General features: G+C 52.9%; 1 protein-coding gene across 1 annotated transcript in view; it reads right to left on the reverse strand.

Annotated features, from left to right (window-relative positions):
* Positions 1 to 22,220, reverse strand: part of SLC13A4 (solute carrier family 13 member 4) — a 42,177-nt gene that overhangs the window by 9,992 nt on the left and 9,965 nt on the right. Inside the window, exons 3-10 of the mRNA XM_036246788.1 lie at positions 15,953 to 16,089; positions 14,026 to 14,198; positions 13,615 to 13,669; positions 9,470 to 9,509; positions 8,655 to 8,729; positions 6,770 to 6,954; positions 2,741 to 2,860; positions 1,530 to 1,631 (exon numbers count right to left, since the gene is read on the reverse strand). Of these exons, the coding sequence (XP_036102681.1) occupies positions 1,530 to 1,631; positions 2,741 to 2,860; positions 6,770 to 6,954; positions 8,655 to 8,729; positions 9,470 to 9,509; positions 13,615 to 13,669; positions 14,026 to 14,198; positions 15,953 to 16,089 (887 nt within the window). The remainder of the gene's footprint in view (positions 1 to 1,529; positions 1,632 to 2,740; positions 2,861 to 6,769; positions 6,955 to 8,654; positions 8,730 to 9,469; positions 9,510 to 13,614; positions 13,670 to 14,025; positions 14,199 to 15,952; positions 16,090 to 22,220) is intronic.

Raw genomic sequence — 22,220 nt, forward strand, 5'->3', positions numbered from 1 at the left:
GGGCCCCAGGCTGGAGCAGGCAGCGTGGTCACCGCCCAACCTCTGCGCGCCGGGGCGAAGTGGGCAGGGGCTGAGCCCACGCCACGCCGTTTGCTGCAGGTGTTGGGTGAGGAGGGACACAGCAGCGTCACACGTTCACAAGACACCAGCATCCGGCCTGGTCAGAGTAGGATGGCCACAGCCTCTCTGAGGCAAACTGACCATACTTATGTCTCGGGAGCCTTAACGCTATCATTCCTTTTATCTAAGAAAATAACCAGAAAGGCCCTGGCCGGTTTGTCTCAGTGGTTAGACCGTCAGCCTGCGGACCAGAGAGGCCCGGGTTCGGCTCCCACTAAGGGCACGAACCTCGGTTGCAGTTTGTCCCCAGCCCCGGTTAGGGTCATGTGGGTGGCAACCACTCGATGTGTCTCTCTCATGTCGATGTTTCTCTCTCTCTCTTCCTCCCTCTCTCCCTCCTGCTCTATCTAAAGATAAATGCAAATAACAAAAACAAAAACAAACAAACAAACAAAAAAAGTCCTCAGGTGAGGGTAAAAAAAAAGAAAGAAAATAACCAGAAATGCACATTGAAGCATTACCTACTTAAAAACATGAGAAAAGAAAAAGAAACTATCTACTTATCTAATGATATTTCATGACTTGGAATACATTTCAGCATATTTAACTATTAAAACGAGATGCATCCAATAACACCGTTTCCACAGTAAGTGACCTGGGCACATAATGACCGTCTAATGCTAAATGAAAATAGGAAAGATATAACACTGTTTACTATGAACTGAATTTTACCGAAAGTAGTGAGTTTCGCACACAAGAAAAGCAGGGAAGGAGAGTCTGTCATGTTCACGGCGGGATGCTGGGAGGACAAGTCAGCGGTAACTTTTCCTTTATATTTCCCTCTCCTTTCTAAGTGGCCTACAATGAACACGTATTCCCTTTAGAAATCACAGTCTAAAACAACAACAGCTTAAACCCGCATCCTTTCACCCAAAGCTGCGGGTGCCAATGGCCATAAAAGGGGACACAGCGGGGACGTGGGTCGCTGCGGGGAAGCTGAGCGGAATGGCTGAGACGTGAAATAAGGAGAGAAGAAAGCAATGGCGAGGTTGGTGAGGGAGTGCTTGGACCCTCTGTCTTCAAGTCTGCATTTGATGCTCCGGACGCTCTCTGAACAAGGACGAAGGCCCCAGCTCCCCAGGAGTGGCCGCTGGACCTGCGGTGGCCCTTCTGAGCCACGCGGGGGTCCTGCCTTGAGCGAACTCAGCCACAGGGCGGCTGCGCCGTCTTGCCTCGCTCTTTGTCCTGGGGTCCCCCCCCCCCCCCCCCGTGACGCTGCGCCCCCACGCTGCGGCTGTGCCTTCCACCGGGAATACGGCCACCTGGAATCCGAGCCAGCTGGACGGTGGCAGTAAGTGGCATCTCCAACTGCTGGGGCCACGCTTGTGGGGCTTCCCAGCTCGGAGGCAAGGCTGCTGGTCCCCCGCCATGCTCTTGCTCCCGGAGGAGCGGGGGTGGCTGGTTCTCACCTAATGGCTCCCAGCTTTTCATATTCCTCTCGGATCCTCTTCTCCGACAGCTCTTCCCTTTTGGTCTTACTCTTCTTGCTCAGAGAGCAGGTCTCTTTAAAACTGAGGAGGGAGAATGAACAGAAGAATAAAGGAAACACACTTCCATGGCCCACAGGAGGTCAAATATTAAGCAAATACTAAACTGCTGGCTTCCTCTGATCGCTCTCCTCCTCCCCGCTCATGCTCTGCCCTCCAACCCCACCTGTCATAGGACTTCTATCTACCGAGTCACCCGGCCTTCTTCCCTAGCCATCCATCTTGTATTCAGTGAACGTGAAGTTGTGTCTCACGGACTTAGGTAGGTGTATTTATGTGAGTTTGTTTCTACATGCTTGTCTTTTGCACAATCGAGACTGTGATGTGGTACACGTGTAGATGTTTATTGTGTGCTGTGCACACATGCACGTGTATGTGTTCATCTGTCTAGAGACCAGGCTTGTCTGGGGTGAAAGTGAGGGCTGGTTTTCTCTTTGCAAAGCTGGAGGTGTAGAAGTATTCAGCTGTCATGGATTTGACAACAGTCTCTGGGTAATACAATAAATAAGTCGGCACAGAGGACATTCCCTGACCACTGGGAGCATTGGAGTCCATGGACTCATAGCAAAACTTCTTATATATCTTCCCTTTATGTGCTAGAAGCTGGTCACATGCGGAGTAAACTGCTGGTGATGAAGAAAAGGCTTGCTAAGCAGATTAATGTCAGCAATAATATTGCAAGAGGGATGTCCAACTTGTTTTGAGGGAAATGTGCATATTCCATACAACTGCTAAATATAAATCACCCATGCCTATAAAATTAAGCCTCAGGCAACTTCTACTTGGAATCATATTTCTTTAGAAGTCAGCTGAAATTAGTCTACATACTTTGAGAGCAAGGAAACAACATTAAACACTCTCCGATTCAGATTTTCTAGAAATCAACAGCTGCCCGAACCAGTCCGTTGTAATTGAGAACATCTCACGGTAGACTCAGTGAAGTGCAGGGCCCACGTATGTGTTGAGCGTCTAGGACAGACGAGGCCCGACGCGCCATCCGGTTCCCCGTGTCCTTCTCGGGGCAGCCTCTGTGGTTCCTGGGCAGCGCCCCCTGGCGGTGCCCTCCAGGGCTTGCGCTGTGCCCTGGGATGAACGGGTGAGCCTGTGCCCGCCGGCAGCGCCCCGGGACTCACTTGCAGCCCAGGAACAGCCAGTGCATCCAGAACCAGCTGACCACCAGCATGATGAGGGAGATGGGGAAGCTGAAGAGGAACCAGGTGCCGAAGTTGACCACCTCTGCGGCTGGGTACTGGCTGGAGGGGAAGGAACCAGGTCAGCGATCAGAAAAGGTGGATTTCCACGAGGCGTTTTGGGGATGATAAGCGAAATTCTCCTTAAGAAGACGGACAGTAGAACCCACGTAGAGATACTGATAACAGTACAACATGACCTAGAACTCACTTAGTGGACAGTTGCAAGTGGACAGAGCTCAGCCTGGCGTTATGAAGTAAAAGGCATCTTGGCCGCCAAAATTTATGTCACTGGAGTGTATATACTTCGCACTCAGGAGAATCGCTTAGGAGCTTTTTACTCTTAATTTGCGTCAAGATTCTGATCCGTTTCCTCATCTGGTTTTCAAGACCATGGAGAGGGCAGTCTCGTATACTTCTGGAGTTTTGATTGGGGATACAAAGCATCCGTTCTGGAGAACTTGGGACTCCAGGCCTCATGGAACTCCAGGGGGTAACTGTGCCCAGTGGAGAACTAAGACTTGGAATCTCCAAATCCTTACTTGATCTCCTGCTGTCTATGGATGCCAGGGAGGTTGCCCAGGGCTCCCGTTCATCCCGGGGCAGAGCTGTGCCCCCAGCCCAGGCGGTGTTCCCTGGGAAGCCAGGAGGGACCACATGTAAGCCATGACTTTAGCCTAGCAACGCCCACATTTCTTCACCCTTGGGCCCTTCTTGCTGTGCTGGGCGTAGAGCTCCTCTAAGGTGGGGGCACACTGTGCCCCTCTTTTCATGCTTGGCACTGCATGGGGAAAGAGAAGGGCCGACAGCTGGCTCCCCCACAGGAGGGCGCAAGGGAAGCACAGGATGTGAGTGTCTAATCCCCGCTCTGGGGCCTGGTCACGGACCTTCCTTTACTGGTGTCTGGGTGCCTCTTGGAGAAGTTATGACAGCTTGTGCCCCCTACAGGCCAGAGTGGGTCACTGATAGTGGGCACTGGGAAGAAGGGCTTTTGTTTTGTTTGTTTTGTTTTTACTCCTTACCTGAGGATATTTTTCCATTGATTTTTTTTTAGACAGAGTGGGAGGGAGGGAGAGAGAGAGAAACATCAATGTGTGAGAGACACATCAATTGGTTGCTCCCCCCACAACCTTGACTGGGGCCGGGGATTGAACCCATAACCAAGGTACGCGCCCTTGACTGGGAATGAAACCTGTGACTCTGTGGTCCGTGGGTCAAAGCTCTAACCACTGGCCAGGGCGAGCAGGGCTTTGGGATCTAGAAGGACGCCTGAGGACCTAAGTCATTCAGCCACTCACTGTCCTGGGCTGACAGGCGTAAATTGTTGCATCATCTCTTCTCTGTTCCTGGACCCAGAAAAGGAGTGGACTTTTACAATAGATTAAGTAGACTCTAGTGGATAAATAAAAGAGCCTAATACTGTTTATAACATTTTAAAAAGTGAGAATACATATACTGAGGGTAACAACGAATTTGTAGGTTTTTGAAACACAGCCAAAATGAACTCTAGGGATGGTCTATTCACCAATGCCAAAAACACACAGTGGCACTTTCAGACCAGAGGGGACCCAGGGAGCCCACCTTCCTTTTACAGAACCCCTGTTGTCTAGGTAAGCCACAGTTATAAATAAACGCACCATTTACCACCCAAGAAGCAGACTAAGGAAATATGAATTGGCCCAACTACACAGTGAACCAGAAATTGAGGAGCAAAAACTCAGAGCCTGGACAGAGTCATGTGGTGTGAGGGGTCCATGAAGCTCAGACCCTGGGCATTAGGTCTTCAACTTTTATGGGTCTTCCTCCTCTCTCCTTCCCTACCTTTTTCTTCCTTCTTTTCTTCCCCTTTCTGCTACAATGAAAGATACGTTTCTCCTCTTGTCCATGATTAATTTCTTCACTCTGCTCTGGATCCCATCCTTTCTTGTTTTCTCTGCGACATCACTCTGTTCATCCCTCCACCCTGAACCTTTGATCTTCCTCTCATCAGGATCTCCCATCTGAAACCCCCTCCTGACCCCACCTCACTCTTCCTTAATCATCAGCCCTAGCTCTCTTCCCTCACAGCCGACTCTGCATCTCCTCCCTCCCCTACTCCAGCTCACCGAAACTGGGCTTCTTTTCCATCACTCGACCAATGCTCTGGTCTCGGTCACCAGTAACTGGACGTCGCCAGATCGGGTGGGTACAGTTTTGTCCTTATTTTGCTTGATCATTCCAGGCAACTCGAAACTATGGGCCACTCCTTTCTCCTTGAAACACCTTCTTCCCGTGGGTAGAACGACACCAGGTTGTCTTCTTCCCTCTGTCCTGTCTGATCCTGTTTCATTCTCTCTTTTGTGGTCCACCTTACGTGCTCGAGCTCAATGTTTATGCCCCTGCTCTACCCACGCTACGTGTTCTCCCTAGAAATCTTCACCCCACGGCTTCGACTTCCACATGCGTATCCCAGGACTGACTGCCCCCTAAGTTGTGGGGCTCAGCACAAAATGCAAATGTGGGGCCCCTCACTCAAATAGGAAGAATTTCCAGATGGTGATGGCAGGGCATTGAGCCCAGCGCGGGGCCCTTCTGAGTGGTGGCCCTGTGATGGCTCAGGTTGTACACCCATGGAGCCAGCTGCTCCGGCCACAGCGAATCCATGCCCAAACCGAACCACATCCGTGCCTTTGGCCTTGACATTTCTCCTGAGATCCAGAGCTGGGTCTCCTAGCTGGACATCTCAATTTCTACATCAACATTTCCTTTTTTTCTTCTATATTATTATTAGAGAGAGAAGAAAGAAGAGGGAGAGATAGAAACATCGATGAGAGGGAACATCGATTGGCTGCCTCCTGCATGCCCCTCACTGGGGATCAGGCCCACAACCTGGGCATGTGCCCTGACTGGGAATCGAACCGGCGACCTCTTGGTGCATGGGTCAATGCTCAACCACTGAGCCACGCCAGATGGACTCAATGAACATTTCTTCATCTTTCCCCTCCTTTAGATCGAGGGCAACCCTCTTCCCCCAAGTGCTGAAGCCATGAGCCTGACCATCAGACTTGGCCTCTCCCTCTCCCAGGCTCTTTCTAACCCTACCAAGGCCCACCTGGTCTACCTCTCAATGCCTCTCAGCTCCAACCTTTGCCCTCCTGTGGCCACTGTCGTCCAGGCCACCATCACGCTCTCCTGTGCATCTCAGCAGTGACCTGATTGCCCTCATGCTTCCTGTCTCCTTTCCAGCCCAGTCTCCACTTTCTTTAAATCCAAAATGCACTTTCAAAACTGCCAGTCTCATCACCACTCCAAGCCTGGTACTCTTCAAGGGTCTCGTGGCCTTTCCGAGGAAGTCCAAGTTCCCCTGGGGGCCTTGCAAGGTCCTCTGTGATCCACCTGTCCCCCTCCCTGGCCTCCTTTTGCTCTCTCTCATTTTCTTTTTTCTTAAAATATATTTTTTTAATTAATTTTTTTAGAGAGAGAGGAAGGGAGAGAAAGAAACATCGATGTGAGAGAGACAGATTGATCGGCTGCCTCCTGCACGCCCCCTACTGGAGATCAAGCCCACAACCCGGGCATGTGCCCTGACCAGGAATCAAACCGGGACCTCTGAGTCCCTGGGACGACGCTCAATCCACTGAGCCCTCATTTTCTTGTATGTGCTCCGTTCTCTTGGCCTGAGCCGTCCAGCACACTGTTTGCTTTGGCTGGAAAAGCCCCCTCCTCTAGTTTACTGCAACTCAGGCTCAGGTCTCCTTTCAACGGTGCCCCTGGGGGAAGGCGCTGGGACCCAGTGATCTCCCCCGGCGGGACTCTCCCAGCACAGTCCTTCCCTTCTCCAGACACATCCAAGTGTAATGACTTGGTCCTCTCTGTCCCCTCTTGGTACAGAAACTGTTCTAGTCCCATTTTCTGCCGTACCCTTGCGACCTTGTTATGTTCCTGCCACACTGGGTGGTTAGCGGGTATTCAGTGACCGAGTGAAGCACTTACTTGTTGAAGTGTTCCAAGAAAATGAGGCTGGTGGAGGTGCCGATGATGGTGGTCAGGCCCCCAATGGTGGCAGCGTAAGAGATGCTCAGAGACAGGCACTTGCAGATCATCTGGTCGTGGTGGGACTTGTACTTCCTGCTCAGTTCCTGGTTCCTGGGGCTGGGTGGCAGGACTAGTGGCTTCTCCTACCAGAGGAAAATCAGTGGCTCTCTCCAGCCCAGCTGGGCTGTCTGGCACACAGAACATGAAACCAGGGCACCGTGGTGCAGTGGAAAAGGCTTTGAACTTGGGTGTCCGAGAGACCAATGCCGGCGTCAGTTCTACCATGTCCCAACCCGACAGCCCCTCTGAACGACTTTCTTCTGTCACGGGGAAAGTCCTATTTTCTCTGCTAGATTGCTGTGAAGAGTAGATAAGGTAATATATTGAAAGCACTTGGAACATGTCCTGGCACTTAAAGGATGATATACTATTATTCTTTTTGTTTGTTTGTTTTTTTTAGATTTTTTCTAAACTTTTTTTTTTTATCCTCACCCGAGGACATTTTTGCATTTATCTTCAGATAGAGCGGGAGGGAGAGAGGGAGGAAGAGAGAGAAAGAAACATCCATGTGAGAGAGACACATCGACTGGTCGCCACCTACACGACCCCAACCGGGGCCGGGGACGAACTGCAACCGAGGTACATGCCCTTAGCGGGAACCGAACCTGGGACTCTCTGGTCCCTGGGCTGAGCCAAACCGGCCAGGTCAATTATTATTTTTGTTGTTGTTAATGTTACCATTAACAGCATGTCTTGTCTGCTACATTTATGCCAATAAAACTGGTTGCTCTCCACTTAGCGTCTGAGTAACAAATTGAGGATGGTGGATCTGTGTGGTGTTTGAATGGCGGTCCTGGTCGGGAGATGACTGAAAAACAAGCCTGGATTACAGAAGGGACCTAGCTGTCACTGGGCAGGGGGTCGAAGTGGGGACTTTCTCCCCTTCCCCTCTTCACTCACTTCTTCTTGCCTACTGGCTTTTCCTCCCCACCCTCCCCTCCTCCTGGCATATAGGCCTCAGCCTTGCTGTGGTCTCTCAGGTCCTGCTGGGTCCGGATGTTCAGGGTCAGACGTGGTTGACCTCTGGTCGCAAGCGAGAACTTAGGAACCAGGTGCCATCCCCCTCCAGGCCTGGCCACCCCTCAGTAGCCTTCAGAGACCAGGAACAGCCTGGTGCCAATGTCAGGCCAGGTCACAGGACAACCATGGGGAAGAGGCCACCTTGTCACACTCCTCAAAGCCCTCGGTTGCTTTCCCGTCTTCCCAGGAGGGCCCCGGTGGGTCTGGACCTCTCCAGACCTTCCTGAAAGACTCGCTGATGATCAGAGCTGGAGGGGACCGCGTAGCTTCTCTGGTCCAGCGGTTTGCCACGATCTCTTCTCTAATGGAGTTGCACGTGGATCCCCAATGCGCAAAATGTAAATGTAGCATCTCATTGGCGTCCATCGATTCTACACCAGCTTCAGTGTGTATTTTCCTTCTGCCTTTTGTTTCACGGGTACGGTACCAGGGAAACCCTATTCTCACAGAGAAGCAGTTGCCTTAAAATCTCCGGGTGTTCAAGTAAAATATTCGCACTGTCCCTGAAGCTCCTTTGAGGAAGAGTCTGGACACCTTCTGATCTAGCTCAGTCCTCAGCTTTTGTACTGCGAGGAGCTGGGCTCGGACGGCCCTGGGGCGTGCCAGTCAACAGGGAGGTAGATGTGTTATCTGATGGCACACCCAGGCCAGACAGGGACAGGGGTCACTAGCTCGACGCCCTCACAGCTCCAAGACCAGCGGCCCCTTGGGAAGCTCAAGCATTTCATGAGGCAAACAGGGTCAGGGGGTACAGTTCAATTACCTGGGCGGGGTGCTGCTTTTCTTGGTGGTTGGCTCTTTTAACGGCGTTGGTGATTGTGGGAGCACCATTCAGGTTCTGTGGGGACAAAGACCGTCACACTATCAGGAAGGGTTACGGTGGTACAAGGGACGTACCACTGTCCCCCCGGGGCACCCACGCCTCGGCACTGCGGACACTGGAGACCAGGGGCCAGGGACAGCACGAGAACGCCACCCCAGCTGCGCCCGCCTCCGCCCCCGTTTTATCCAGCCTGGTGTCAAGCAGCCCCTTGGAAGGGCTTCTGAAATCAGGCAGAATATGGCTCTGTCCTTACAGGAGAGCTTGGCTTCCTGGAGCTTCACTAGCTAACGAAGAATCCTTCGTTTTCCTTTGGCACAAATTGAAGAAGAACCGCACCGCAACAAAGCCCCAGTTTGGACTGATGGAAGAGGATCTAAAGCAGCTCTGGGGGAGGGCCGAGCAGCAGCGCAGGGCGACCATGCTCCCCATAAAGCGTGTCGCTTACGGAGTACGATGTTTGTAAGGGGGACCCTCCCCGAAAGAAACCCAAGGAGGCACCTGTGGCCGAGTACTGGGTTTCCCTGAAAACGGGCTAACTGTACCGCGTGTGGCCAAGCCCAGCGCTCGGGGCTGGGGCTCAGAGCTAGGCGGGTTCTCACCAGGAGCCCGTGGGGCCCGGGGCGCACCTCCGTTCTCACGTCAGTGGAGGCCACCGGCTCTAGGACAAGCTGTCGGGCGGCTCTGTCCTGAGTTATCTTGAGGGACTTTCAACTATCTCACAGCAGAGAAAAAACAAAGCAAGCCCCAAGCCATACCTTGTTCTGCACCAGGGAGGAGAAGTCTGTAGTCGAGGTGCTGGAACAAAGCGAAGGAAGTGGGGAGATCAACGTGGGCCAGACGTCAGGAGACAGGAATTCTCCCACACCCCCGATCGGTACAGGGACCCCTCTAGACTGTCTCCTGGGCTATGAAGAAGCCTAATCTCACCCTGGTCTTCCTAGCTAGTGACCCCAGCGACAGGCAGCGGGGAGCAGGGGTCAGAGCCCCAGACTCCAGGCAGAGACAGGCTCCTGTCCTGCGCCCCTTAGCTCCCTGGTCTCCCTCACCTTCCAGAGGTGCTGTCAGGAGTGTCGGGGGCGGGGCACCTTCTTAGCTGTGAAACCAACACTCCTAACAGCTGACCTGGAGTGCGGCTTAGGTGCTGAGTACTCAGAGAGCTCTTCAGTCCTAAGGACACTGTTAATCCTCCTCCTGAGTCCTGGCCATTGTTAACCCTCCTTTTGCTGCCTGCATCTGCCCAGCAGGGAGCTAGGCGGAGGGAGGTCCCCAACTCCCTGAGGGCAGCAGGTGCTAAGAGGCGCAGGACAGGAGCCCGGAGAGGCTGGGCCCTGGCCCGTGCTTCCCTGCCTGGCTCTGGGCTCACTCGCGAGAAGGAGAAACCTGTGCAGCGGTGTCTGAGATGACGGGCAGGACGGGCCTGCCCTGCCTGGGTGAAAGGCACAGGGGAGAAGGAAGATGGGGAGGGCGTCGGCTGGCACTGCACGCGCCGAGTCCCTCGCACACCTGTTGGTCCCCAGCCTTTGCCTCGAGCAGAGAGCAAGGTGAGCATGGACTGTCAGCAGCACTGACGTCCGCTCAGTACCAAGTGGGTGTTTCTGGCTCGTCTCGGTTCCGAGAACAGCGGGTGCTGTGACCTCCCCACGGTGAAGACCAATGCGAGGTGCTGAGCCCACGTGCAGGACGTGGGGCCCTGCGGTCGTCCCTCATCTCCAGATTATTTCGGGGGAGGGGAGGAGCCGATGGGGGTTCAGAGGGAAGTGTTCTTTGGAGAGAGTTGCCAGGCTGCTAGGAGGGTGGTGTGGCTTCCTCTCCTTCCTTCCCAAGACGGGAGGGGAGGGCAGGCCCAAGAGAAGCATCCTCATGCCAGAAAGTTCCAGGGACAAGTAGAGCTTTTGCTTTGGGGTTTGGGGGCACATAATTTTGTCTGGAAAAGAACAAAGGCAAGAGGCCAGTAGGTGCCGCCTGAGAGGCCAGAGTGAGGAGGACGACCCAACCAGTGTTTCAGTCTCAGCAGAGTCCGGTCAGCGTGGAAGGTAGCTGGGCAGGAGCCCCCAGAACGAACGGGCTGTGGGGAGTGAGTGAGCAGAACATAGAACCAAGGGGAGCATGAGTGCGCCTCCGAGGGCCTCACCACCATCAGGCCTAGGGCTGTGCAGAGGTATCCCGGGGGCTATACAGAGGTATCCCGGGGGCTATACAGAGGTAACCCCGGGGCGGTGCAGAGGTATCCCCGGGGCTGTGCAGAGGTATCCCCGGGGCTGTGCAGAGGTAACCCCGGGGCTGTGCAGAGGTAACCCCAGGGCTGTGCAGAGGTAACCCCGGGGCTGTGCAGAGGTAACCCCGGGGCTGTGCAGAGGTAACCCCGGGGGCTGTGCAGAGGGAACCCGGGGGCTGTGCAGAGGGAACCCGGGGGCTGTGCAGAGGGAACCCGGGGGCTGTGCAGAGGGAACCCCGGGGCTGTGCAGAGGGAACCCCGGGGCTGTGCAGAGGTATCCCCGGGGCTGTGCAGAGGTAACCCCAGGGGCTGTGCAGAGGGAACCTGGGGCTGTGCAGAGGTAGCCGGGGGCTGTGCAGAGGGAACCCCGGGGCTGTGCAGAGGTATCCCCAGGGCTGTGCAGGGGTATCCCCGGGGCTGTGCAGAGGTAACCCCGGGGCTGTGCAGAGGTATCCCCGGGGCTGTGCAGAGGTAACCCTGGGGGCTGTGCAGAGGTAACCCCGGGGCTGTGCAGAGGTAACTCCGGGGCTGTGCAGAGGTAACCCCGGGGCTGTGCAGAGGTAACCTGGGGGCTGTGCAGAGGTAACCCTGGGGCTGTGCAGAGGTAACCCTGGGGGCTGTGCAGAGGGAACCCTGGGGCTGTGCAGAGGGAACCCTGGGGGCTGTGCAGAGGTAACCCTGGGGGCTGTGCAGAGGTAACCCTGGGGCTGTGTAGAGGTAACCCTGGGGGCTGTGTAGAGGTAACCCTGGGGGCTGTGCAGAGGTAACCCTGGGGGCTGTGCAGAGGTAACCCTGGGGCTGTGCAGAGGTAACCCTGGGGGCTGTGCAGAGGTAACCCTGGGGCTGTGCAGAGGTAACCCTGGGGGCTGTGCAGAGGTAACCCTGGGGCTGTGCAGAGGTAACCCTGGGGGCTGTGCAGAGGTAGCCCGGGGGCTGTGCAGAGGTAACCCTGGGGGCTGTGCAGAGGTAACCCCGGGGGCTGTGCAGAGGTAACCCCGGGGGCTGTGCAGAGGGAACCCCGGGGGCTGTGCAGAGGGAACCCCGGGGGCTGTGCAGAGGGAACCTGGGGCTGTGCAGAGGTATCCCCGGGGCTGTGCAGAGGTAACCCGGGGGCTGTGCAGAGGTAACCCCGGGGCTGTGCAGAGGTAACCCCGGGGCTGTGCAGAGGTAACCCGGGGGCTGTGCAGAGGTAACCCCGGGGCTGTGCAGAGGTAACCCCGGGGCTGTGCAGAGGTATCCCCGGGGGCTGTGCAGAGGTAACCCTGGGGGCTGTGCAGAGGTAACCCTGGGGGCTGTGCAGAGGTATCCCCGGGGCTGTGCAGAGGTAACCCTGGGGGCTGTGCAGAGGTAACCCCGGGGCTGTGCAGAGGTATCCCCGGGGGCTGTGCAGAGGTAACCCTGGGGGCTGTGCAGAGGTAACCCTGGGGGCTGTGTAGAGGTAACCCTGGGGGCTGTGCAGAGGTAACCCTGGGGCTGTGCAGAGGTAACCCTGGGGGCTGTGCAGAGGTAGCCCGGGGGTTGTGCAGAGGTAGCCCGGGGGCTGTGCAGAGGTAACCCTGGGGGCTGTGCAGAGGTAACCCTGGGGCTGTGCAGAGGCAGCCCTAGGGGATGCTCTTACAACACTTCTTTCCCCTTTTTTTCCCTGTGCCCTGGAGAAGTTAGAGCAGCAGAATGAGTTGGGGAGTAGAGGGAAGAGGGCGGTGCAGGAAGAGAGAAGTCAGCTCTCTCTCCTACTCGCTTTTACCTCTTATTCTGCAGACCTGGGCTGAAGGGGGTGGGTGTGAGCATAGAGGAGTTGGGGAGCTCTGGATGACAGGTGGACGTTTTCAGATGCGGCTGGACTAGCCTGCTGAACTTCTGAAAAGGAAGTCGTTCTAATATCTGAGGGGCAGGAAGAGCTACGGGATTTGCCTGCGATCTCGTCTAGGCTTGGGTGGGGGACCCGATATGCTCTGAAGGGGAGTCTACCCCATTCCACATGCTGGTCTCACGCAATGTGAGTTCTCCATTTTTTACAAAAAGAGCAAATTGCAAACCTGAGCTCTAGTACAGATCCAACTTTTCAAGTGTGATATTCATCACCGAATACTTGGAAGACGATGTTTTGACGTCAAATCTCCAGAAGACATCAGCTGTTAGTGGCTCTACCACGCATGAGTGCTTGAGACTGTTTCCACTTGTCTGATTCCTCTTTTCCATTCCGAAAATCTCTCACCACTGTCCTCTAATCCCCTACCCGCCACTTAGTTTCCTTCGCCATGTCCGGCGAGACTAAATCTAGTACGGCCACATCTATGAGATTCTGTGATTTCTCTAAGCATCTCCAGTGACATCTATTGTGTGAGTGTTTTTCCATTAATAGATTAAACATATTATTCTCGTAAGAGGATGTCAATTTAGAGACATTCAGCCTGGTAGATATATAGACCATCGATATACCCCTCGGATTTGGTGTGGTTTTTCATCTCTTCCCTCGTCACTGCAGAACCCTGTGGTTAGAGGAGTTGCCTTCAGGATCTGGGCAAGGGGCTCCCAGGTATGGAGAGGGATCAGGGCAGGGGAGGTGGGGGCGTGGCAAGATGTGAGCATGGCCCGGACATCTGGGAGAGCTGTTCACAGCTCAGGCCCCTGACCTCGGAGTGGACTTGGAGAGGCTCTGCTGGCGGGGAGGGCAGTCATACTCACTCTTCATTGACAAAGATGAGTTCCAGAGAAGGCTGGCTATTGTTTGCATCAAGACCTACAGTAGCAAAGGAAAGCAGGAAGTAAGACCGGAGGCTGGACCTGTCCCTACAGGGCAGGGCTGGCTCAGGGCTGAGGGGAGTAGGGCAGAAGGGCTTCTGCTGGGACGTGGTGTTGCGGGCTCATGGCTCGTCCTGGTCCCTGAGCCTTTGGGGGAAAGGAACAGTGGTGGCTGCTGTCAGTGGGGGAAGAAGGAAGATCTGGCCACGGGAGGGGGTCTCAGGGAAGCTTCAGGCTGCAAGGGCTGGTACGGGATGCTGGGAGGGAAGGGAAGCAGCAGATGAGGACACCGGGCTGGGCCATGTGACAGGAGGGCAGAGGGGCAAAGGGCAGGTGAACTGTAGCCAACTGTACTGGCGGGCGCGGCCTCCTCGGGGTTGGTGCTGCTGGCCACCAGCTGCTCCTCCTCGGCACTGACCAGCTCCTGCAGCACGGCCTCCACGATGGGCATCACCATGGCGGTGGTGGACGTGTTGGAGAGCCACATGGAGAGCAGGGTGGTACAGCTCATGAAGCAGAGCAGCAGCCTGGAAGGCAGGGAGGGCCGGGCAGTGTCCACAGCAGGGCCATCGCCCAGGGCCCACTGCCCATCTCACAGGGCCCCTGGGGGGCCTCTGACACCCCCGACGGTGCTGGCCTCGAGAACGGTGGCTGGTGTTCGTCCAGAAAATCGGGTTTTTGTGTCTTACATTTGGCTTTGTACTGCCAGGGCTTAGCACAGAGTAAACAGTAAACAAACATTTGTTGAATGAATGAGAATCACGCTTCACGGGCTAGCAGCCTTCGCCAGAAAAAGCCAGCCCTTATGTAAGCAAAGATGAGCTTTGGTAGTGGGGTCAGAGGCATGGACTTACTGATTGCACGTCTCTAAGCTTGGGGGTGACGTATGCTTTTATGTGCAGAAAGAAGTTCTATTTTTGCCCTTGCCACCAGCAATTCTGTGAGGACCATGACATTCCTTTCTTTGCAGCCAAGTCACCATAGTTATTAGTGACCAAAACATGGAGCTCACAGTCCGCCCACTCCTGTCCCACTGTCAACCGGCTGAAGTCACAGACGTGTCCATTGTCACTGTGTGCACTTTCCCAACTCATATCTTAAAGAGTCAACTCTTGGAGGAAAACACTCTCCAGTGATCTCTCTCTGACTCTGAAGACATGCAGGGCGTGTCTGCAGACACGGTCTCATCTCCGTAAGATAAGCCAACATGCAGAGCGTGTTGGTTACTGTGGGTGGGACCACGGACCACAGCTAGGGACTCCACAGCTCTCCGTGCTCGTGTCTGGTGGGGCAGGGTCCTGACGGGGTTCGTGTCTAGGCGGCCAGCGGCAGGAGTGCAGGCCCCGAGAGCGCACAGGGAGTGGAAACTTGCTGGGGACTGAGGTAGAGACAAGTGGGAACTCAGCGGGGTATACACTCCTGAAGGTAGTGCACAAAGATTTAAAGGGCCTCAGCATCCCAGGATGATGGGAGGACATGCTCTGTGCTCCGGGAGGCTGTGTGTGACTGTTCCCAGCGAGCGGAGTCATGCTGAACTCAGGGGCAGTTAAGTGGAAGGCAGGAAGATCCTTTTAAGCAAAACCTGCATTCACCTAGTGACTGATGTTGAAAACGAATCCCATATTATTTGTTTAGATTCCAAAGGGGTTGTCTGACTCCCCAAGGAGTTAGGGCAGTTTACATAAAATGTAGTAAGAAAGCTGTACCCTAGAAGGAGGGGCAGGGTTACCCTGGGGGCGGGGGTGAGGTTAACCCCAGACTGTCAATCCTGACTTCCCTGCATGTCCCCAAGGCTGCGACTCTCTCCGTCTTCCCGAAGCAGAGTGAGAAGAGGAAGATGCCAAGGGCACGCAGTGCATGGCAGACGCCGGGGCAGGTGCGACATGGCAACATGTCTGTGGTCTGGTCAATGACAACAACAACAAGACAACCCAGGGCCGGTGGGAGGAGACCGCCACGTCTCCTTCAACGACAAAGGAGAAGCCATCACTTCCTGCCCGGCCTGTTTCCTGATGTACCAGAAAAAGGTTGGGACACAATTTATGTTGGTCCATCTCGTTCCAACTAATGAGCCCCTTCCTATTTTGTAACCCGCTGCCCTAGCAGTCTGGGCTGCGCACGTAAGTGATTTGGGCTGTGACAGTAAGTGACACCAGGGTCACACGCTCACACCTCTAGTCCATGATTACAGGCCCTGTCGTCGGGGGTGGGGTGGGAGCCCCGGGGCCCTGCTGTGTCATTCCACCCCCACTGCTGGACATTCCCCGTGCCAGCCACTTACATGCCCGGCTTCGCCCCGGCCATCATGACCATGCGCAGAGCGATGCGCTTGTGCAGGTTCCACTTCTCCACGGCCGCCGCCACGCAGATGACGCCCACCAGCAGCAGCGTGGTGTTCTTGAAGTACTCCGCCGCCACCTGCAGGGGGCGAGCGCGGTCACCCCACCGCCCAGGCCCGCCGCCCTGCACCGGCCAGCCACAAACGCATTCTCAGCCAGAGACTGGCAAACAAGGAGCAGGGAGTTGAGGGTTATTAAATAGCCAACTGTTACATGTTAAATTAAAAAATATGTATATATATATATATAGACATACATACATACTACCTTGGGCAGGCACTCTACTAAGAACTATACAAAGACTATTTCATGTAATCCTGCCAATAACCCCATGAGGCCGATATTCTTCTTCACTTTCTTAAAGATACAAAAACACTATGACTATGATTTCAAAGAATAACCACACTTATAATTTTATCTTAATCCTTAAAAATTATTTCAATAATCCTGGGTTTGTCCCCAAGCCCCATTTTTCTTTAGCTTTTCAAAAAGTTATGTTTAGTTTTGTTAGAAAGGCAGTACATGCTCATTATGGAAAACTGCAAAATATAGAAATTTAAAGATAAAATGACCCTGAATCCTACTACTGTTAATGCTTTGGTCTATGTTCTTCAATTTTTTAAAATGTCTATATTGACACATAATTGAATTTGTACAATGTGACAGTTGTACATCCTGTTCTTCTTTTCATTTTATATCATACCCTGGTCGTTTTCTTATGAGGGTTAAATTTACTGGAAAAATTTATGTGACTGGCAGCATAATGTACCATAAGAGTTATTTGGTCATTTTCTTTATGTTGAATATTTAGATATTTCCCCCCCTACTACAAAGGCTTAAATCATTAAACTTACATAAATGTATTTTTCTTAGGACAAAGTTCTTTTTAAAAAAAATATGTTTTTATTGATTTTAGAGAGAGAGGAAGAGAGAGAGAGATAGAAATATTTATGAGCGAGAAACATCGAATGGCTGCCGCCTGCACGTCCCATACTGGGGATGGAGCCAGTGACCCGGGCATGTGCCCTGACTTGGAATCAAATAGGGACCTCTCAGTCCATGGGATGACACTCGATCCACTGGGCTACACCGGCTGGGCAAGAGTTCTTTTTTAAAAAAAAAAAAAAAAAAAAAAAATTCTCCCCTGAGGATATGGTTGTTTTTTTTTTTTTGTTTTTTTTGTTTTTTAAATTGATTTTTAGGGCGGGGGAGAGAGAGAAAAACATCAATGTGAGAAAGAAACATTGATCAGTTGCCCTTATGTGTCCTGACCGGGGATCGAATCCGCAGCCTTTCTGGTGTACAGGATGATGCTTCAACCCACTGAGCCACCTGGCCAGGGAGAGAGTTCTTAAGGTGTTTTACAAATAGCCTTAAACCTTAAAAAACATTTTTTCCCATTTAAATAACTCTAATCCAAATTTCCAAGAGTCCCCAAATGATAATAGTACAAGGAATACCTGCACCCTATCTACATAGTTGGTGTTTTTTTCCTGAACCATTTGAGGATAAATTACATACCCTCTGGCCCTTTATCTCTAAATACTGCAGTGTATATTTCCTAAGAATAGGGATTTCTGTCTTATACAACCACAGTAACAGTTATCAACTCTTTCCCACTTTTCAGTAAGGAGGAAATTAAGATCAAGGTCTGTTGAAAAGATGTTTCAAGTGTTTGGAGTCCGTGGACCAAGTCTTCGTTGATTCCCTCCCTCACTTGGAACACCCCCTTCTCATCTCTGCTTGTCCTTACTGATCAGCCTTCAAAGCCCAGTTCCAGAAAACTTTCCTTGTGACTCTGGCCTCTCTGACTCCAGAACATTCCTGGTGAGCACCATTAATTCCACACATCACAGAGCCCTTAAGGCAACGCTCGAACTGTTGCTTCATGCTGTTGTTTTTTCATGTGAACCTCTCTCGTCTCTCAAACAAATTTTAGTCTTTCTGTATCTCTTAACACCTGGTAGAATAACAAGCAGAAGTAGATGCTCAATAAATACTTGTCACACACAAGTATTTGAGAATTGTTCCCAATAATGGAACCATGACAGAGACAGAGAGGAAAAGATACACAAGAAAGTTTAACTTCTAATTATGAACCCTCTTACAGAGAGAACACAAGAACATTTTTAACTGTAGGGAAAATAAAACTTGAACAGAAAAGGAAATGCATAGTGAAATTATATCGTGTTTGAAGTAAACGATATTTACATAATCACACTGTTGAACACTATTATTGAAGTAACAAAGACCATGTCCGGAGGATGGAGGAAGGGGTTCTGGGGATGTAAGAGATCAAAAGCCTCATCTGCTATCATAGGGAGTCAACTGATAATGTCTAAAAGTGATAACTCAAGACTGAAAATATAGGAGCTTAGTACCAGAAGAAGCAGGTAACAATTTTAAAAGTTATTGCCCTGGCCGGTTTGGCTCAGCGGTTAGAGCGTCTGCCTGCGGTCCGGAGAGACCCGGGTTAGGTTCCTGCTAAGGGCATGTACCTCGGTTGCAGTTTGTCCCCGGCCCTGGTTGGTCGTGTGGGTGGCAGCCACTCGATGTGTCCCTTTCACATCGATGTTTCCCTCTCTCTCCCTTCCTCTCTCTCCCTCCCACTCTATCTGAACAAAATATTGAAAAAATGTCCTCGAGTGAGGATTTAAAAAAAAAAAGTTATTGAACTTGGTGGGGTACGGTGGGGAGGCGTGGGGAAGGAAACTGCTGGGTTTTCATTGTGAACTTTTCAGGATCATTTGAACTTTAATAACATAAAAGTCATAATAGAGGCAACCAGCTTCCGTTCCCCCTTCTCCCTCCTGTCCGTCCTATCATTGTCTGGTTGATGAGTTTTGTGTAGAGAAGGGACCTCTGCCCTCTCTGTGACCACTTCCTGGAGGAAGAGCCCTCTGCTTCTGGTTAATCTAGGTCTGGTCCTCAATCCCAGTCTTCACTAACACTGTCACTGTGCTCCCAGAGCCAGAGAAGGCCCCCTGCTCTGCTGGGCTTGTGACTCTAGCTATAAGGGTGGGAAAGCCACGGGCCCGGCCGTGGGTGCAGGTGCTGCCCCCTAGCGGGACATGGAAGCACGCAGGGATGCCTGAGGGCAACGGCTGACCAGCCTAGGACCTTTCTCACTGCATCCGGACCTTCCCAGGGTATCTAGGGGGTAACTTTGTGGTGGAATCAGTGTTTTAATTTCCTCTGTGTACCAAGGAGGGAAGTCCTGGAACTGGCCCTAAATACCTGGGCCCAGGACCAGCGCTAGCAGGGTGCTGGCTGGCTCTGTGCTGTTTTCTGATTTTGTTTGCTGGGCTCAGGTCTGCTCACATGCCCTCTCCACCCCCTTGTAGGTGATGCCAGGCGCTTGGGCGATGAGCCTGGGTGTAGTTTGGGAGTAGTCACATCGTAAAGAGTAGGGTCTCTGCAGTCAGCCAGGACTTGGCTGTGTGACCCTGGACAAGTTACTCAACCTCTCTGGGCTTCACTTTTTTCATCTGAAAATAAACAAGGATTATGTGACACGCGCAAACCAGCCAGCGTGGCCACCGTGTAGACAACCAGGGTTCCTGGCAGTGCTTCCTGCTACTAAGTGGGCCACCAAGACTGGCCTGGTCTGAGGCCGTCAGCACACAGAGGGGGCCCAGGTACAAGGCTGCCTTTTCGCTTTTATAAATTAAAATCCTGCCCAGTGGTGGCATTTGTCAGCTGTCCAGGCCATTGAATTGCTTTTACAATCTAACCTTGGCTATTCAGACCCCCTCAGGGAACATCGAGGTTCCAGGATTCTTGAGGATTACCTTAATCATGTTCTAAAATGTGTGTCGTAACTCACGTTTGCATGGAGCATTCTTTCCCCCCAGTATCTAATATCCAAGATTAATATTCTGTGAGTTGGGACACTCGATGATGAAGCTTCTTAGAATTATTTGCACAGAGAAAAGAGATTTTGAAACGAGTGCTCCTCCCATGAGTCGATTGCATGGGTTTGTGACATTTGCGTTGGTGGTTGCGTTGCCTTTTCTGCTCCGTGGTGTCTCTCAGTGCGCCAAGTCACTGGGTTTGGAGAGCAGAGGTATTTCTGCTCTGTGCTTTGGGTTCAAGGAAGCTGTTTTGAAAAGGTGGAGCAGGGAACAGCACTTAAGAGCTTGGGTTCTGGACTTCAGGCTGGCTCGGTGTAAGTGGTTGCTTGATTGGCTAGACACGTACGCTGTTGGGCAAACTGCTGAACCCTGGGACTCGTCACCCCAACCTTTGCAGTGGTGACTAATGACATGTGGCTCATTTAATCCGTCATCACGGCCTTCAGAAAGATCACGCAGGCGGGCTCTGGGAATAGCGCCTGGCATGCAGAGAGTGCTCAATAAATGTTCATTATGATCATTAAAGAAGTAAGAAAAGACAAAAAGCTTCAAGATGAGATTGAGGGTTAGGAAGCAGGTATGCCAGCATGATCAAAGGAAGGGAAACAAGGAGCCAGGTGGACCTAAAAGATGAAGGTCCCTCCACATTGTCTTAAGTGAAGGGCAAGTGCTCGGCCAGTGCTCTGTGACCCAGCCCGGGTGGAAGGCACAGACAGAAACACGGGTGCACGTGGTCCGTGAACTAGCCAGTTCATGGTGAGTGGATTGCAGGTGACATCTGTTAGTGATGGGCTTTTCAAAACGTCACTTTCACCTGGCCGCTGTGGCTCAGTGGATTGAGCGTAGTCCCACAATTGAGAGGTCCTGGTTCGATTCCCAGTCAGGACATGTGCCCGGGTTGCCAGTAGGGGGCGTGCGGGAGGCAGCCGATGGATGATTTTCTCTCTCTCTCTCTCTCAAAAAAAAATCAATAAAAACATATAAAAAAAACCCCAACAAACAAAAAAACAAAAACATTACTTTCTTTGGACACAATTATATATTGCTCTCCAGATGGGCTTTCAATTTTTTTTAAAAAAAGTTTTTTAAAAAGAGGAGGAGGAGTTACGGGCATTCCTAGAAGTTCGAGGAGAAGGGCCACCTGGCCGCTAACCCTCGATTCACACTGGGAATCCGCACAACTCCTCGAGAGGTAGGAACGCCGGTTACTCGTGGCGTTCAGACGAGCACGTGGCAGTTTGGAGGGGTTACACACTGGCTCAGGGCTAGTGACAAGGCGGCGTCCCACTCAGCCCCGCCCTGCGCCCAGCATGCATCCCGGCCCTTCCCAGGCTGTTCTCCTTGCTCTTGGGGTGGCAGACTGGGCCCAGCAGATCTGGTGGCATTGGGTGGGTCCCCTGGGAAACGCAGCCATCGGCGCCCTGCTGCTGGCCTCACAGACCCCATCAGTGGCCTCTGCAAGTGGCAGACATGTCACGACCCTCAGGAGACCAGCAGTGGCCTCTGGAAATGGGCCTGTTTTGAGGCTTTTTTGGTTCATCGGAACCATTTTGCAGTGAGATCCTGTAAACCCCAGGAGGGGATGCCTGGACAAGTCCCCACCAGAGCGGGGCCCCGCCACACCACTCCAGCCGGTTCCCCGGCGGTTCCCCCGCGTGCCGCCCAGTCCAGCGTGTCTGGCTCTCGGCTTTCCCGGGGGCAGGAATGCTGTTTCTGCTGGGTACACGTATGTGGGCCCCTCCTAACCACCGAGGTCACCCGATTTGAGGACACAGGCTTTCAAATCACACTCACTGCCTATGGGAAGGGCCCTAGCAGCCTGGGCTCTGGACCCCCAGCCCCAGTTTTAGTAGGACTTCCTCTTCCATCCATGGTATGTGTTGGGTCTCCTAAGATTTGGATTAAAGGTCTTGTTGTTCAAAATACATGTTTTGCAAACCGTACCCTAGAGAAGTCTCAAGCAGAGAGCCCAGATGGGTGCTGACCCGGCCCAGAACTTGGCCCACCTCCTGCACAGCTGGACACACTGACATGAAGAGCTCCCACTTCTTTGGGGGCCGTCTCAGCTGCCCCAGTGGAGGAAGCCGGGCTGGGCTCTGACCCAGAGGCAAAGGTTGGGGCTCATGCTTAGGGAGTAACATTGGCTTGGCCTCCAAAGGCTGCGGGATCTAGAGCTTCCTGGTTCCAGTCCCCACGCAAGGCCTGGGTGTGGAGCTCAGCTCTGGGCTGTGTCTGGGTGGCTGTGGGTGACGGGCAGCCTGGATTTAGGCAGGTGGCCCGGTCCAGATGCTCGGCCTGCATCCGCACAGGCCTACAGGCAGGGGTCAGCCTCCATGGTGAGTAGAGGCCAGAGGCA

This window comes from Molossus molossus, unplaced genomic scaffold, assembly GCF_014108415.1.
Source record: "Molossus molossus isolate mMolMol1 unplaced genomic scaffold, mMolMol1.p scaffold_m16_p_7, whole genome shotgun sequence".
Lineage (NCBI taxonomy): Eukaryota > Metazoa > Chordata > Mammalia > Chiroptera > Molossidae > Molossus > Molossus molossus.